Here is an 18863-nt window from a genome sequence, read left to right as displayed (position 1 = left end):
AACACTTTGTTAGGATAGAAAGGTCTGGACCAGTGTTGAATAAAGATTCAAATAACTAAGATATGGTGTGGAGTGGGGTTCCAATCCCTGTTAAATCAGACTCAGAGTCTGCTCATCTCTGCTTAGCTGGGGAGCAGGGAGAGTGTGTCAGCAGAGACCAGAAGAGCTGTCCCTCTATGGATACTCCCAGCCATTCCCACCCTGCCAGTCCTCAGGGCTCAGCTCTGCGTCCAGGCTCAGGACGCAGCTCAGGCTCAGGTAGATTACTGTTTTTGTTTGCCCACAGGGACGTGATGGTATCTATGTCACACAAAAGCGCTGGCTCATACTATAGTTACACATTTCACAATACATTAAGGAGCTGCCATCTTGAGTCTCATACATCTTGAGCTTAGAACAGAAACACAACTAGATTTCACTGAGAAAATGATTATAATGTAATTCATCCATCCATCCTTCATTCCTTTTTTGAAAAAACAATCACTATGATCCTGACATATAGCAGCATCATAAATAAGACCATCCTGGGTAATGAAGGCTGGAAGTCTTCTGGGAAATATAGGGAGGAATTTTTAAGTATGGAAGAGATTTGCAGTGTTCAAACACCGAGGGGCACTGAGAGGGAGGGAGCTTGAAGGCAGGAGAAAGAGGCCGTGCCTGCTGGGACAGGGAACCGGGGATGCAGGGATGGGCCCGAGCACAGGCAGCCCATTAGGAGGAAGACGTCAGTCCTGCAGGAGGAGGAGGGGGCTGGTGGAGGTGGCTCTCAGACTCAGCCTCCAGGCCCAGGGGTCCCACTGGTGGGGGTAGTGGGTGTGTGGAAGGCAGTAGGGGGCAGGGGGACTCGGGAAACCGGAGAGGGGGCTGAAGGGCCTGATGCAGCCGGTGGTTGCCTCGCTGATATTCAGCGTCAGTGTGGCTACGTCTTCTGGATTTACAAGTGCTCACTTGACTGTACATATTAACAAGTATTTTAGAGAATACTGTGCAGGACATCAGAGCATATAGTGTCCAGTATCCAGTTGAGAATTCTGCCTGTGATTTGACTCTACACTGCATTCCATCCTTCCAGCTCTACTGCTGATATTCTCAACTCTCAAATAAATTAACAGAAGTTCTATGTGAAATAGCCTCAGAATACAAAATTATATAGTGTAAATAAATACAGTAGAATTTAAATGTGTCCTTCATCTTGTTAACTTTTTAAGGTTTTAAATATTGTCTGTGTAAGCACAGAATATTCAGGCTATAGAGAATATTTTTTAACCTGAAAATAATAGAAGTAACTGCTCACAAGATACTACAAAATTATATATAAGACAAAGTTTTTCCACTGACATAGTATTTTGAATAAGAACAGGTAAACTAGGGTTTCTAAGAATTTAGAAAAGGAATCAAGTTCAAGATGAAACATATGAAAAACAAGGAATACTAAGAAAAAAATTTCATGTTTAAAGAAATGTGTTTACACTTCACCTGTCTTCATTATCACATATTGCCTTGTTTTGAGTGTCACCTGTTACATCTGGATCTAAGATTTAAGTTTTAATATAGCTATGCCCTTTTAATTCGAGCATCTAAACCTGAAGTCAGGGAAATAAGTCCATCTGTTTTTGAAGTCCTGTTGTCATGCAGCCCCATCCATTCATTTATGTATGGTCTGTGGCCGCTTTCACACTACAGAGATAAAGGTGAGCAACTGAGACCATATGGAGACCATACGGCCTGCACAGACAAAAACATTTACTGACTTATCAGTTTCATTAGCTTTTAGTTTACTGGACTTTTTTGTTAGCAGTTTCACTTTTTAAAATAATCATGTGATTCTTATGTCTTAAAATAATCATGTATTTCACATTATTCCTTTGCTCCCTTTTCATTCAGTGGCTGCAAGAAATGACCATCTAGACGAACACCCAACAGGACTCTTCTCGAACGCTCAAGGCCTGTCAGACTTCAGGCCAAGTCAAGACTTAAGGCCACACCATAACAAGGTCCAGCTCCACCAACCAGCCGCTCTTCGAGCCCGCTAATCGTATTGTTATCTAATGAGTGCTACGCTTTGCAGGTCTCCTAACATAAAATGGCACACCACCTCCTGATCGCACAGATAGGCTACACTCTGCCCCAGCACACTAGACCTGCCCGTTTCAGGTCAACTTATCCAAGGCCCAGCTACAACCTAATAAATGCTTAAGTTAGTGAGACCTAATCTCTTTCTGCCAGACCTACAGATTTTAAATCTGAAATGTATTCTTTATCTCATATGGCTATAACCATATTCAGACCAGTAAATCCATATAATGACTGTAGAGTTTGCCAGGGTTTTACCTAGAGACAACTCTTTTATATTTCCAATTTTAATGAATATTTACTGTTTTCCAGGCAGTGTAACAGATATGAGATTTAAAGTCAAATAAGATATTGATCATCTCCTTAGTGTCTTTATGGTCAAGTTACAGAGGAAACCAAGTAAAACAACAATTATAACACAGTGGGGGTGGGTTTTATTGAGATATGTTATAAGAACGCAGGGAAAGCTTCTAGGAAAGGGTTATAGAAATGAGTCCACCAGGATCCCACACCATCAGTAGACTACTCAGACCCCTTCCCCAGCATCCGAGAGCCCCCTAAACCATGACACAGATGCTACAAGCTGAAAGGAGGCAGCCCATGAATGCTGAATTAAAGAGGGAACCAGGCACAGAAGGGCCCCCCTTCTGTAGACACCTCATGCCAAGAAACAGAGGTGCATGAAGTGGAGATAGGAATGAACAAACAATGGTATAATCCCACCTGTGCCCGACCTCCCATCACATACACACACACACACATGCATGCCCATCCATACGGCCTTGCAGTGGGCAACACTAGGAAAAACAGACACCCACACACACCCAACAGACTCAGTCATGACTCCAGGAAGCCCTGAGAGAATAAGACAAGACACAGCAGGCGTGATAAAGCTTTACTGGGCATCAGACAGGCTGGGCAGGAACCACACTGGGAAGCAGGGCCTGCACACCAGGCCAGGTCTGGTCTTCAGGGCAGCGCTGGCAGCTCAGAGCAGAGCCCTGTGGGCCAGGGGTCTGGCTGGGCTGCTCACAGCAGAAGTAATCATGGAAGGGAAGGACAGTCTGGGTGGCTTTAGTGCAGGAGGGATAATGTGCAGTGGGGGAGGAACTTTGCTCAAAAATAGTGGGAAACTGGATCTTTAAAGTAGGGATGGAAAGGGGTGTGGGAGAGGGATAAGGGGGCCAAGAAGCCATCTAGAGTGAACAGAAGGAAAAAGAAAAAGACAGATGGTTCCATGGGCAGGAGGTCCACCTGGTCTCCAAGGCACTGGCTCCTCACACTCATCTCCTGGTTGCAGGCACTACTTGTTGCCCCACACGGCAAGCTTCTGGAACAGAGGGCTTGGGAGGAAGCGGCTGGACTTCATGTAGGCAGAGATCTTCTTCAGGCCCTGAGGGTGGGAAAAAGAACACCAGGCCTCCTGCTGCCCCAGTGGAACCCAGGCAGCTCTCCCCAAGTTTGGGACCTGGGGTACAGCCCTTCCATGTGGGAGTCAAATGTTGGGGCAAAAGATAGTCTTCTGGGGTCCCCAGCTCTGGGAAGTTAACTCTTCCGAATTCCTGTAATTCATCTGACATCCAGACTCACCACATACAGAGACTCTATACTGTATTAGGGGCTACATATCCACTAGACATGATGACATAGGTTCAGAATCTCTACACGACCCCCTGCAAGATGGGTTCTCCTGAGACTATTTATCAGAAGGGAAACTGAGGCACACAGAGGATAAGCATCTCCCTCACGATCACACCACACGTAAGTAATACGGCCAGAATGCAGCCTGCTCGCTCTCCCTCTCCATTCTGAGTCTCTCTGCTGCACCCCCTTCCCCACAGCTGCAAACAAGGAGGCTCACTCATCAGCCACTTACACAGTTAAGTGACCCGCAGGGCAGCTGCCCCCCATGCTGTTACATTGTGTGGGCTTTCCTTTCCAGTAGACAGGTTTGGTGACTCCAACAGGGCCCAGAGAAGACTTTTCCCCTCACCGGAACATTACAAAGAGGTGGAACATTGGTACCAGCAAGCCCCCTTGTGCTGGGGGCTTCTCAGCACACACCTTCTACTTCTCTACATATGAATACGAATTTGGCTGAGTTCTCTAGTGATCTCAGATTTACCATCTTGGCTGACAATCTTGAGTTTTCTTCAGTGGTAGGTGAAAATGTACCTGACTTCTCAGTTCAGAAATACTGGGAAGGTACCCAGTGGAGAGAACAGGTCAAGATGAATAGACCAGGGGTTGGCTGGTGTGTTTCCTTGAATTGACCGCTTTACTAGAGCTGGTAGGAATATAGTGAAAATACTACAGGCGAGCGCTTAGCTCTTTAGATAAGAAACAGAGCTCCTCCTGGCTAAGCAAGGCTTTCCCAGGCAATTGAGAAACTCGTAGCAGAGGTGGAGGCCAGTGCTCATACCGTGCCGCAGTCCCGTAGGGAAACCCACTCTTTAAAGAAACTCGCCCATCTGGGAGACACACACAAAAGGTTTGGCGATCCTGGGTTCTCAGTGCCCATGGTGGTTTTAGACTGTCAGAAGGAAAAACTGAGACATGTATAAAACCCAAAATGACTATAGGGTGACAACTAGGAGAGTTAAGCTCACAAACAGCAGAAGGGCCCATTACAACCAGTTTATCAATAGCAAGTTGTCCAGACCAACTCTGAAATGGGAAATCAAACTTTCTAGGCAAAAGAAAGAGGGGTGACCAGTTGCTAACCAGTGACTTAACACCACAGGTTTGGATACATCACATATAAAGCTTAAACTATACTAAAGGAGATCTTGTCCTAAAAATCACCAAAATGGGGTTCTTTGACATCACAAAATTGGGGGTTTTTTCGTGTACACAGCTAAAGAAATGGACTACAAGATCCAACAGACTGAACAGAAGGTCTGTTTCAATTTGTATTTAGAAGTTTCTAAAAGAGGAAATGAGAAAGTAACTTTTGCAGAAAACCAACAAAAAATTGCTTGAAATTTTATCCGAATTTTTAAAAGGCCCCTGAAGCTGGCCCTGCTCTCTACTGCTCCTCCCTGCTCCTCTAAGTATATTCTGCAATGCTCTCCTTCATGCTATTCAACTCTCTCTGAACTTCCTTTTTATAACACCAAAATTGATTCCCACAGAAGCAACAATAATTCAGAAGACTTGGTAAAATTGTTAATATTTTGGCAAAAATAGTTTTTAAAACGTTGTGGGTTTTTTTGCTTTAAGGAAACAAAAGGCCTTATAGAAGGAACTTGCTTCATCTCCCTGTGCCTTTGAGACATCAGTGTTCTACCTCATTTTCTTGGGGCATCTTCTAGTGCATTTGGAGAGACTAGGCTCTGCAACTGTGAAGGAACACATATGGTGAACACTCAGCACCAAGCTGCATAGACTGCAATTCCAAGTCCTTTTGTCCAGCTATGGAAATGGTACCCCACTCCAGTACTCTTGCCTGGAGAATCCCATGGACAGAGGAGCTTGGTGGGCTACAGTCCACGGGGTCGCAAAGAGTCAGACACGACTGAGCAACTTCACTTTCACTTCATTACGCTAGCATTAGGTAAATGTGTCATTAGGGGGCCCAGTTCATAAAGGGTCTTTGTTGTTTCAATCCTCCTTGTGTCTCCCTGTACAACAAAGGCCTTTACTTTCTTAGACTATATTTGTGAGTAAACTTCCTGGTTCTTGAGAAGGCTGTATCCTTTGCACTCTCTTGCAGGGATTCCTCTTGCCTCTTACCGGTTTGAATCACAACTAAGAATCCTAACGACGGATCTTTTAAACTGGAAAAACTTCTAAATTGGCAAATTTTTAGATACCTCTCATTGTAAACAGCTGTTTTATTGGTACCCATGGAAAGATAAAATTAAAAGGTGGATATTCACAATATTGATAATCAGCTATATCCCAATAGAAAATTAAAAGTTTAAATTAAAAAAAAATTTTTTTTAATTAAAGATGGACACAAAGAAATATAATTGTTGCTAACCTTAAGAACTTCCTTAGTTTCAAATCAATCAACCAACAAACAAGTTTTTCATAGAGCCTTATTTGTGGTCTCACATTTCCCCCTCAATTGATCTTATGGGTGCTAATAAAAACAACAGAATAACTAAAGTTAATTAGGTTAATAAACAAGGGAATAGATAAAAGCTGAGGAGAAAGTCAAGCGATTTCTTCCTAAAAGTAGGAAATTTTAAAGGGAGTGGTCCCAATAAGATAAAAATCTTGATATGGTTATTAAGAGATGAGATAAATGAAACAGACTTTGATGGCATGAAAACAAAAGTTTTGATACAACCAACACTACCAAAAATGATGTTTTTGATGGGCCAGAAAGACCCCTTTATCAGTCCCCCAAATATTAAAGGGACCCAAACAAGTCCACTCTACTTACCCCAGTTTAGAAAAACTTTAAAGGTAAGAGGGTAAAAAAAAATTACACTGAGATACTTGATCAGCAATTGCATGGGGCAATAAACCAAACAATCCAGTTAAAGACTGACAAAAAGGCCTGGATCCCTTGGCTCAACCCCTCACTGGAGCCCAAAACCTTTTATACAGGACTGGGTTTAAATGGCCTGGGAAATAAAAAGGGAAGTTTCTGTTAGGTAGGTAGAACAGGGAAGAGGAGTCCAAAATGGTGGTGGCTACAGAAAAGGAAGGGAAAAGCCCACGAAAATGAAACAAAAGAAGGTCCGAGGACCGGAGTGAGGACCTCAGGTGAAACAAACACCACTCCTGGCTGGCCCAATTTACATAGGACAGGCCCAGGGAGAGATAAGCATATAAACAGAGGAGCCAGAGCCAGCTCTCTCTCTCCCGCGCACTGGGGCGCTCTTCTCCTTGTGTCTTTAGATCCACGTGCCCTCATGCCTCAAAGATGGATTTTCCTGCTATCTTCTAAATAAAATAGAGCTGTAACACTGAGCTGTAACACTGATTTGTGTAAGAGCTGTAACATGGTCCATTTGAGACCTGAGAGCTATAACACGGTCTATCCAGGACCTGAGAGCTGTGACTCGCCGAGGGGGGGCTTTAATGTCCGTCACTCCAAATCTTTGTTGTGACGAGACAAAGAATCGAGGAACATACACTCGCGTGACATTTCTAGGACTCCTTATAAGACCAAGAGTTGTTAACAGAGTCCTGACAAGGGCTACAGTTAAAGGTTTAACAGTTGATAGAACTGAGATTTGTTACAGATAAAAACAAAATCTGATGCAATGTTGGATCTGTTTCTTTTAAGCATTGCTTCCCATTGCTTTTGTTCACTAAAAGGACACTGTCTATACATAATAGCCTACACAGGGGAACCCTGCCCCTCTGCCTTAATGTTAAACCAAAGTACCTTTGTTCAAGACCCTGGCTACCTATGGATGGCTACAGGAAAGAAGAAATTAACACATCCCCTCCATGAGGCTGGCCATTCCAGAAGACATTTGCAAGATTAATGGCTTTTTTACTTCACGTTCTCACCTACCCACTCTCAGTTCTATAAAACTGAGGCATATGGGCATCCAGACCCTGATAAGTTGGTTACTTTGGGACATTTGTCTGCCATCTTCTCAGTCCGCCAGCTTTCTGAATAAAGTCACATTCCCTCCCTCAACACCTTGTCTCTCAGATTATCGGACTGTTGGGCAGCTAGCAGACCAAGCTTGGACTTGGTAACATATTTAAAAGTGGTATATTTGAACAGGCTTTATGTAAGATGGTTACATCTCTTTTACCTAAGTATACTGTGGGAATATACAAACATGTCTCACTGGGGAATGCTCCCCTGCCTGGCATAAGAAAGAGCAGACAAACAATTTTAATTAAACATAACAAAGAAAACGAATAAGGTTACGTAAGTCGACAAAGTATGAGATAAAAACTGCAGTCTAATATTCAGGGCCTAATGGAAGCAATAATGGAGTTTGGTCTGGGAGGTTGGTTTGTTTGGCTGGTTTTATCTTTGTTCCTACAATGAATTGGCCTGAGTTTGACTTGTGCACTCAGAAAGATGGCCTTCTACAAACATTTGAAGACATGATACATTGATCCCTATAGTTCTAGAATACATCACTCTTTTGATTTCCAGTTTAGTTGGAAATTTTCCTACTGATATAAAAAAGCAAATGAAAGAAAACATAGTTGGGAAATCTTTTGACATCAATTGGGTGGCAGGCCAGTTCTTCAGAGAATTAAAAGCAACTGTGTTTGTCTTGCAAATTTCCACATATCAAGGGACTTCCCTGGTGGTTTAGTGGTTAGGAATCTGCCTTCCAAAGCAGAGACTCAGGTTCAATTGCTGGTCCAGGAACTAAGATCCCACATGCCCTGGGGCAATGAAGCTCTCACATCACAACCACTAAGCCCATGAGCTCTAGAGCCTGCACACCACAGCTGGAAAAAGCCCGAGTACCACAATGAAAGATCCTGCATGACGCAAGTAACACACTATGCAGTCAAGCAAATAGATGTTTTTTAAAAATTTCCACATATCAGAAATGTAAATACAGCTCACAATGACCTGAGACTAAGCAGGATTAACTTAATAAGGTAGAACCTGACACCAAAGGGAAGAAATAACAAAGAGGCCTCTTTAAACTCAAATGGTTGGAAAGGCTTTTTCACTCACAATATACTTGCTGCTGCTGCTGCTACTGCAAAGTCACTTCAGTCGTGTCCAACTTTGTGTGACCCCACAGACGGCAGCCCACCAGGCTCCCCCTTCCCTGGGATTCTCCAGGCAAGAACACTGGAGTGGGTTGCCATTTCCTTCTCCAATGCATGAAAGTGAAAAGTGAAAGTGAAGTCGCTCAGTCGTGTCCGACTCTTCACCACCCCACGAACTGCAGCCCACCCGGCTCCTCCGTCCATGAGTACTGGAGTGGGGTGCCATTGCCTTCTCCCACAATATACTTAACAGCCTCTTTAAGGGTTTGTCAAAAATGAATGCAAGGACTTACCTAGTGGTCCAGTGGTTGAAAATCTTCCTGCCAATGCAGGGGACGTGGGTTTGACCCTGGACTGGGAAGTTTCAACATGCCCCAGTGCAACTGGGCCCATGAACCACAACTGCTGAGCCTGGGCGCTAGCCAGAGCAGCAACTACTTAAGTCTGCACGCCTAGAGCCCATGCTCCATGACAAGAGAAGCCAGATGACCACACTAGAGATTAGCCCCAGCTAGCTGCAACTAGAGAAACCTGTGCCCAGGAACGAAGACCCCAGCTGAGACAAAAATAAATACATATTTTTAAAAATCTATGAAAAAAAAGAATGAATACAAATCTTGTTCTTTCCATGAGGAGTAAAAAGCCTGAAGATTTTCCTTCATTACTGGTTATAGAAAGGGGTGAGCTGCCAGCAACTGCAGTCACTCACACTGTACCCTGAAGAGAGCTCAGGATGGAGAAAACCAGGATTAAACATTCTTTGATTTGGACTTGGGTCCTATAGAGAGTTAGGATGCATCCCAAGCTAAGAATTACAGTGACCTAAGATTCATGCATCTTCCTACACATAGAAAAGCACTAAGATCATTAACTTGAGATGTTGGTGTTTCGATGATTAGCACTAATCTTTTATCAAGATGCATGCTTGGCTACATGTATTTCCCAGTCAAAAGTTTATATACCTACTGTCTCCTACCCTACATCTTCAAAGCTCTCGGAGAGGCTGTCTCTTGGGCTACAGTCCTCAGTAAGGTCCCCAAATAAAACTTAAACTTGCTGCTCTTCAGTTCAGTTCAGTCGCTCAGTCGTGTCCGACTCTTTGTGACCCCATGAATCGCAGCACGCCAGGCCTCCCTGTCCATCACCAACTCCTGGAGTTCACTCGGACTCACGTCCATCGAGTCAGTGATGCCATCCAGCCATCTCATCCTCTGTTGTCCCCTTCTCCTCCTGCCCCCAATCCCTCCCAGCATCAGAGTCTTTTCCAATGAGTCAACTCTTCGCATGAGGTGGCCAAAGTACTGGAGTTTCAGCTTTAGCATCATTCCTTCCAAAGAAATCCCAGGGCTGATCTCCTTCAGAATGGACTGCTAGGATCTCCTTGCAGTCCAAGGGACTCTCAAGAGCCTTCTCCAACACCACAGTTCAAAGGCATCAATTCTTCGGTGCTCAGCATTCTTCACAGTCCAACTCTCACATCCATACATGACCACTGGAAAAACCGTAGCCTTGACTAGATGGACCTTAGTCGGCAAAGTAATGTCTCTGCTTTTGAATATGCTATCTAGGTTGATCATAGCTTTCCTTCCAAGGAGTAAGCGTCTTTTAATTTCAAGGCTGCAGTCACCATCTGCAGTGATTTTGGAGCCCAAAAAAGTAAAGACTGACACTGTTTCCACTGTTTCCCCATCTATTTCCCATGAAGTGATGGGACCAGATTCCATGATCTTAGTTTTCTGTATGTTGAGCTTTAAGCCAACTGTTTCACTCTCCTCTTTCACTCTCCTCTTTCACTTTCATCAAGAGGCTCTTTATTTCCTCTTCACTATCTGCCATAATGGTGGTGTTATCTGCATATCTGAGGTTATTGATATTTCTCCTGGCAATCTTGATTCCAGCTTGTGCTTCTTCCAGCACAGCGTTTCTCATGATGTACTCTGCATAGAAGTTAAATAAGCAGGGTGACAACATACAGCCTTGACGCACTCCTTTTCCTATTTGGAACCAGTCTGTTGTTTCATGTCCAGTTCTAACTGTTGCTTCCTGACCTGCATACAGATTTCTCAAGAGGCAGGTCAGGTGGTCTGGTATTCCCATCTCTCTCAGAATTTTCCAGTTTATTGTGATCCACACAGTCAAAGGCTTTGGCATAGTCAATAAAGCAGAAATAGATGTTTTTCTGGAACTCTCTTGCTTTTTCCATGATCCAGTGGATGTTGACAATTTGATCTCTGGTTCCTCTGCCTTTTCTAAAACCAGCTTGAACATCAGGAAGTTCATGGTTCACATATTGCTGAAGCCTGGCTTGGAGAATTTTGAGCATTACTTTACTAGCATGTGAGATGAGTGCAACTGTGCGGTAGTTTGAGCATTCTTTGGCATTGCCTTTTTTGGGACTGGGATGAAAACTAACCTTTTCCAGTCCTGTGGCCACTGCTGAGTTTTCTAAATGTGCTGGCATATTGAGTGCAGCACTTTCACAGCATCATCTTTCAGGATTTGAAATAGCTCAACTGGAATGCCATCACCTTCACTAGCTTTGTTCATAGTGATGCTTTCTAAGGCCCACTTGACTTCACATTCCAGGATGTCTGGCTCTAGATTAGTGATCACACCATCGTGATTATCTGGGTCGTGAAGGTCTTTTTTGTACAGTTCTTCTGTATATTCTTGCCATCTCTTCTTAATATCTTCTGCTTCTGTTAGGTCCAGACCATTTCTGTCCTTTATCGAGCCCATCTTTGCATGAAATGTTCCCTTGGTGTCTCTAATTTTCTTGACGAGATCTCTAGTCTTTCCCATTCTGTTCTTTTCCTCTATTTCTTTGCATTGATCACTCAAGAAGGCTTTCTTATCTCTTCTTGCTATTCTTTGGAATTCTGCATTCAGATGCTTATATCTTTCCTTTTCTCCTTTGCTTTTCACCTCTCTTCTTTTCACAGCTATTTGTAAGGCCTCCCCAGACAGCCATTTTGCTTTTTTGCATTTCTTTTCCATGGGGATGGTCTTGATCCCTGTCTCTTGTACAATGTCATGAACCTCATTCCATAGTTCATCAGGCACTCTATCTATCAGATCTAGGCCCTTAAATCTATTTCTCACTTCCACTGTATAATCCTAAGTGATTTGATTTAGGTCATACCTGAATGGTCTGGCGGTTTTCCCTACTTTTTTCAATTTGAGTCCAAATTTGGTAATGAGTTCATGATCTGAGCCACAGTCAGCTCCTGGTCTTGTTTTTGTTGACTGTATAGAGCTTCTCCATCTTTGGCTGCGAAGAATATAATCAATCTGATTTTGGTGTTGACCATCTGGTGATGTCCATGTGTAGAGTCTTCTCTTGCGTTGTTGGAAGAGGGTGTTTGCTATGACCAGTGCATTTTCTTGGCAAAACTCTATTATCTTTGCCCTGCTTCATTCCTCATTCCAAGGCCAAATTTGCCTGTTACTCCAGGTGTTTCTTGACTTCCTACTTTTGCATTCCAGTCCCCTATAATGAAAAGGACATCTTTTTGGGGTGTTAGTTCTAAAAGGTCTTGTAGGTCTTCATAGAACCGTTCAACTTCAGCTTCTTCAGCGTTACTGGTTGGGGCATAGACTTGGATTACCGTGATATTGAATGGTTTGCCTTGGAAATGAACAGAGATCATTCTGTCATTTTTGAGATTCCATCCAAGCACTGCATTTCAGACTCTTTCGTTGACCATGATGGCTACTCCATTTCTTCTAAGGGATTCCTGCCCACAGTAGTAGATATAATGGTCATCTGAGTTAAATTCACCCATTCCAGTCCATTTTAGTTTGCTGATTCCTAGAATGTCGACGTTCACTCTTGCCATCTCTTGTTTGACCACTTCCAATTTGCCTTGATTCATGGACCTGACATTCCAGGTTCCTATGCAATATTGCTCTTTACAGCCTCGGACCTTTGCTTCTATCACCAGTCACCTCCACAGCTGGGTATTGGTTTTGCTTTGGCTCTATCCCTTCATTCTTTCTACAGTTATTTCTCCACTGATCTCCAGTAGCATATTGGGTACCTACTGACCTAGGGAGTTCCTCTTTCAGTATCCTATCATTTTGCCTTTTTATACTGTTCATGGGGTTCTCAAGGTAGAATACTGAAGTGGCCCCTAGCAAATAGACAGAAGGGCCCCTAGCAAAACAAAGGCACTCAGAAAGTGCCCAAGCAACCTGCAGAACCACATCTCACCCAATGACTCAGCAAAATATGGATGAAACATGATAGGAGGGTGTGGAGCACCAAGACTAGCCCAGGCCACACTCTAATTATTCCACTGAAAGGACACAGACCAATTGCGTGGCATGGACCTCAGCCTACTCTCACTGGGCCCCAACCTACCTCATCCCCAGTCCCGCTGCAGCCAATCAGGCAGCAGCACTCAGGCACCTGCACCACCTTCCCAAGACAGACAATGCCCAAGAGTTCCGAGGACTCCAAGATCTAGGGCTGCCTGTTCCCAACAGCGCAGGGTCCAACAGGCCACACACTACAGCCACATCTGTCCTCATCCTCTCTGCTGGGCAGTAATCCCAGCTCTTGCAAAATTCTCAAGGCAACATGTCTTGGACCAAAACCAGAGTTGGGACCAAAACCAGAGTGGATGAGAACTAGCTGAGAAAGCAGATTTCATGGTGAGGAGTGAGAGTACTAAACAGATTGAAGGCTGAAAGCCTTTACGGCTAAAGCATCAAATTCCCAAATCCATCACAAAGCAGACTTCTTTGCTCTCATATTAGTTGACTGAGGGTGACAATGATGAGCTGAGAGGTGAGGTCAGGCTGTGCTCCTCCAGAATCAAGGTGGCTCCACCCATACCACACAGCTTAGGGTCCCTGTAGTTCTCCAGCTGCGCTGAGCCCAAGAGGCTGGGCACCAGGACTGCATGACTTCTGTATCCCCCTTGTGCCTGACACAGTGTCTCATACAGGGGAGAGGATCAGATCAGTGAATGTGACTTAAAATGAATGCACTATCGTATCTCTGAGATGGAATCTGGAGTTAACATGAAGGAAGAATGGACAGGAGATGAGGAGTGAAGGAACTGCCCACCATAAGATGTGTCAAGATAAAATCCTTGCACAGGACACCTCTGTATGCACCCAAATCCCAACACCAACTACAGCCCTGAGAATCTCAGAAAATCAGGTGGGGGCTCAATTGCTGCAGAGCCCTTTAGAGATTAGGGGAAAATATTGTCTGTGTTTTTACTACTTGATATCAATTCTACTGTGTCTCGCTCTACTAATGCCAGCTTCATACCATCTCCTGAAGGTTCTGCTTCCTCCACACTTTTCAGAGCTGTCAACACAGTCATGAAAGGGACCTGAGGTTTCTTTTTCCTACAGGAAATGAGGAGCCACTGATGCTGCCCATGGAAGTCAGACACTCTGCCTGGGAGCCCAGCACAGCCTGTTCTGGTTCTGTGACCTGCAGAAACTACTTGTTCTTTCAGGTTGACCCCTTTCCTGTAAAATGCAGAGGATAATTCTTCTACCATATAGCAATGTTATATAAACATTAAATTTGACACAACATATATGAGCTGCTGAGCAGAGATTCTGGCATAAACCAAGTTCTCCATAAATGCTATTCTTCATTGTAGTTCCAACTACGAAATCAGGGAAAATAAGAAAGAGAAGAAAGATGTAAATACAAGAGGTTCACGGGAATCACCTCAAAACGAGAGATGAAGTCTTTCAGGTTTGGGAACGCGTCCAGGCACTTGGGCTCAAATATGCGGTGCATGTCAAGGACGTCGTAAACCAAGAAATCCACATAGGTGAGCTGCAGGAAGACAAAGCATGAATGCACACTGAACTCTGAACCTGGGAAAAATGACAGCTATCCCGCCCCCACAGCCGGCCAACTTACCTTGTCCCCTGCAAACCAAGGCCTCTTCCCCAGAAACTCTGAGAACAGCTTGATCTTTTCAGGGATCTCCTTCAAGAAACCGGGCTTCAGTTTCTCCTGAGACACAAAACAGTTGTCACCACCCTCACACACAGACCCCCCCGCAGAGAGCAGTCCTCCCAGGGCTGTATCTGATCCCAGCTGTCAGGGGACCACTCATGTCCCTTGACTGTACATGAGTCAGGGCCCAGGGGCTATTCAACCCACCTGTGTTCACTAGACTCCTATGGGAACCATCTCCCATCTGTGAGAAGCAATGGGAAGGCAAAGGGCAGAACACACTGTTCCTGGACCTGTTACCACTCAGCTCCAGACACTTGCCCTGGGTCAGACCAGCAGTGCTGTGAGACCTGGCGGAGCTTGGGCCTCAGACCTCAGGCTGATCAACACTAAAATGACTAGGAAAGAAGTCCTATGTTCCAGTGTAGGAGACTAGAATGGTGTGGACACCTGGGCAGTTTCTGGACAGCTGGAGAGAACTGGAAGCCAAAAGGAAGGAGGGAGAGGAATAAAGTCTAAGCCTGAGCTGCCCACTGGACACATGTCCTGATCCCTGAGATGCCAAGAAGGAGGCTATGTAGTAAGGAGGAAAACATTCTGTTTATGAATTGAATTTCTATTCAACGGAAGCTGGACTCCTCTTAAGATTAGAGGGAACTGAGTAAGAGTTTCCAAGGAAATGTCTTGGTGGATTACTAGCTCCAAGAAGATCAAAATCTAAAAGACCACTAGATGAGACCCTGACAAGCACCCTCTCCACCTCAGTGGGAAGGACTCACAAAGTCGGGGCTGTAGCAGATCCTGGCCATGGCCAAGTGGACATCCATAACCTGGTTCTCCAAAATGTCCACACGAATCATCTCCTCCTCTGTCTCCCCACCTGTGGCCACACAACAGAGACTCACTCTCAACATCCCATTCCAGCCCAACCCAGGGCATGGCCACCGGTGTCCCTAACCCCAACTCCAGCCCTACTCACACATGTTGTGCTTGCGAGCGATGTACCGAAGGATGGCATTGCTCTGGGTGAGCTTGTGAGTCCCATCGATTAAGTAGGGCAGCTGGAAGAACAACAGGGTCTGGTTATTTGCGCCACCAGACTCCCCTGTACCCCCTTCCATTGACCAAGGGCAGAAATGAAACCTGGCTTTCACAGAGCCTGTCCCATGGTAGGCACAGAGCCTGTCCCATGGTAGGCACTAAATAATATGCTGCAAAATGGAGGGATGAGCTGGGACAGAGTATCACTGAAGGGCAGAGGAGAGAACCAGGAAGCTGAGAGACAAGAGCAGAAGGCACCTCTTCCTGAAACCTCTAAGCCAGGAAAGGAGATGGATGGAGACACTGTCCACTCCCCCTCCCAGCACCTCAGCCCCTGCACCTACATTGGGGAAGTCCAGGCCCAGCTTGAATTTTTCATTCAGCCACTGGCTTCTGTCATAGTCAGGAGCTGAGAAAACGAAGATGCAGTGAAACAATCTCCCACAAATCCAACCCTCCTTCCCGGGGGGCCTACCAAGGAGTCAGAGGCAAGACCCCCTGAACTGATGGATATGGATTCTGAACTGGATTCTAATCTCACATGGAGCTTTGGGGGAAAGACACATAGAAGGATTTGGAGCCTTCCTGAGTTGAGGCTTACAGAGAGCTAATGCAAGCACTAAATGGAGCCCAAGGCTGCCACAGGGGCTCTCATGGCCTGCTTTGGAGGACAGCTGCACCCACAAAGGGTTTGGCAAGAGGCAGGTCCCTTTTCCAGCTGGTGGAGTTTAAGGGATGGGAGCAACAAAGGCAGAACATGGGTTGCTTGGCAACAAATCAGCATGAGTTGAGCAGAAGTTACAACAGAAAAAGGATTTCATTACCATCTCCCATCGAGTACTGTCTCTCCTCATAGTTTGTGTCTGTGTACTCCAGGAGAAGGCGGATGGCATGGGCCAGCTGCGAGAGATGGTGGGACAGAGGGCAGACGTCAGTCTTGACTGCAGAACTCTCACTCTTCCAGGTCACTTCCACACCTCCCACTCCCTCAGCACCGTCACCTGCACCAGCCCACCCACGCCACACACACACATGCCAGCACCCAGAGAAGATGATCGGGCTGAGGGGACAGGGGCTTCGCAGCAGCAAGTCCTGTGGAAGTTTCTGGTTTGAACCGGCCTCAGCTTTGCAGCATTTTCCCAGGAGGGCGCTGCACTTCCCCACCCACCTCCACCTTTCCCGCCCTGGGGGACCCCCACTCACCCCGCGGATGTCCCAGTAACCCAGAATCATGGGCATGGTGCAGGTTATGACGCTCAAAGTGCAAAAGCTCCAGCGCAGGTCGGCTTGAAACTTCTGAATCCGCGAGAAAGCGGGGCCCGGAAGCACCCGCCCCTCTTCTCGGCCCCGCCCCCAGCCCAGCCCCTGACTCAGCCCCTGGCCGGCAGAGCAGGGTCTACTCTTGTCTCTCTCTCAGCAGATTCCTATGGAAGCCAATCTCTGGGCACCTAGAGATCAAAGGCCGCCGAGGTCGGGCTTCCCTGGTTCCCGACCCCAGAGAGACGTCAGCTAACCGGGGGAGTTGCCAGTGCCCTTGGGAAACAAGCCTGAATCATAACGTTAAATCAGCCCGGGTTACAGGAAGATGAAAACCCCAGGCAATCCTAACGCTCCCCCATGATTTACAATCCATGATAGCTACAGTCTTCCAGAAACGAGTATCAGTGCAACAGGAAGAGTAGATAGGAGGCAGAGAAAGGAAATGTGCCCTCCATGTCTTCCTCTCAGGGATTCTGGAGGGCCCTGCCCTCCTCATGAGCCTGAAAATAAAGATATAACATAAATTAATCAAGTAGTTTATGGCCTCACTTGTGAATCTAAATCCATATTCCTGCACAGCAGAGAGAGTACCCAGGTGCAGCTCCAGAGATGTCCTGCCAGACAGCTCCATGTCTCTCACATTGATGGGACAGTGAGGGGTAGTGTGGTGGGAATGTGACCCAGGGGAGAAGACCTGTGCTCTGAGTGGGTGGCTCCAGAGGGTGTCCAGAGAAGGGTGACAGCCTGGATGGCTCCACACAGGACCAGAGTCAGAGTGACCCAGACACCCTTGGCTGCCTAGATCCGCAGTCCCAGCCCTCACCCTGGGATATGTTATATGTTAGCATATAACACATATGACCCAAGGTGATTTCAAGAGAGTGATCTGTGCTTGCTGTTAAAAAATATTTTATTGAAGTATATTTGATTTATAATCCTGGTTTATTTTAGGTGTACAACTAAGTGATTCAATTATACATAAACATATGTTCATCCTTTTTCAGATTCTCTTCTCTAGGCTATCACAGACCGCTGAGTGGGGTTCCCTGTGCTTTGCTCAGTCGCTCAGTTGTGTCTGACTCTTTGTGACCCCATGGACTATATGCAGCCCACCAGGCTCCTCTGTCCATGGGGATTCTCCAGGCAAGATTGTTAGAGTGGGTTGCCATGCCCTCCTCCAGGGGATCTTCCCAACCCAGGGATCAAACCCAGGTCTCCTGCATTGCAGGCAGATTCTTTACCATCTGAGCCATAGGGACGCCCAGAGCTCCTGTACTGTATGCTATGTCCTTGTCGATTATCTGTCTTATATATAGCAGTGTGTGGGCTCGGTGTCCTTTGAAGTTACTCTGTGATCTGTGACTTGCAGTACAAACTACACGAGGACAATGTCCTACCTGCCAACTTTCCTCTTTGAGGAAGAAGGTTATTTCAAAATTAGCAGAATAGGACATTGGGTAGGCTATGATTTCTTTTGTTTGTTGAAAGGATATTACAAAGTAGTGGATGTAGGAAACAAATGAGAGGAACTTTGAAAAACAAACACATTTTATAAGTTAAAACACAAAGCTGTGCTATGTGTTATGCGCTAAGTTGCTTCGTCCTGTCTGGCTCTTTGCAACCCCATGGACTATAAGCCTGTTAGGCGAAGCACGCTGATTGAAACTGCCCACCCTGGCCAGGCACCATAGTAACCAGCTGCATGAGGTGTTTTATGACAGGAGATCCTGATAAGGAATACGGAACTAATAAGCCACCACCAACTGGAAGAGTTCAGGAAAGGTCAAAAGGAGACACTGCGTGTCTGTCCAGTTCCCAGAATCCCTCTCGCTCACATCCATCTTGGCTGAGCGATTCGTGCGCCACCAGGAAAGACTGAATTAGAATGATTGGC

The 18863-nt window shown here is 45.7% G+C and overlaps 1 protein-coding gene across 3 annotated transcripts; it reads right to left on the bottom strand.

Moving 5' to 3' along the window:
• Nucleotides 1-2951: 2951 nt before the first annotated feature.
• LOC138445585 (glutathione S-transferase Mu 1) lies at nt 2952-18453 on the bottom strand. Of its 3 annotated transcripts, none has more exons than XM_069599507.1 (9): nt 18211-18255; nt 16913-17469; nt 16534-16609; nt 16054-16118; nt 15648-15729; nt 15448-15548; nt 14630-14725; nt 14432-14542; nt 2952-3466 (listed from the first exon to the last, which is right to left on the bottom strand). In XM_069599507.1, exons 2-9 carry the CDS (start codon nt 16946-16948, stop codon nt 3377-3379), a joined length of 657 nt encoding a protein of 218 aa, XP_069455608.1. In that variant the 5' UTR covers nt 16949-17469; nt 18211-18255; the 3' UTR covers nt 2952-3376. The 3 variants fall into 3 exon arrangements, with proteins under 3 accessions (XP_069455608.1, XP_069455614.1, XP_069455600.1); XM_069599513.1 differs by lacking the exon at nt 18211-18255 and adding an exon at nt 17561-17612; XM_069599499.1 differs by having other exon boundaries at nt 16913-18453.
• Nucleotides 18454-18863: the final 410 nt, after the last annotated feature.

Source organism: Ovis canadensis, chromosome 1 (assembly GCF_042477335.2).
Source record: "Ovis canadensis isolate MfBH-ARS-UI-01 breed Bighorn chromosome 1, ARS-UI_OviCan_v2, whole genome shotgun sequence".
In the NCBI taxonomy this organism is placed as follows: domain Eukaryota; kingdom Metazoa; phylum Chordata; class Mammalia; order Artiodactyla; family Bovidae; genus Ovis; species Ovis canadensis.
The sequence above is the reverse complement of the archived record's forward strand: the minus strand, read 5'-3'. Positions and strand labels throughout refer to the sequence as shown.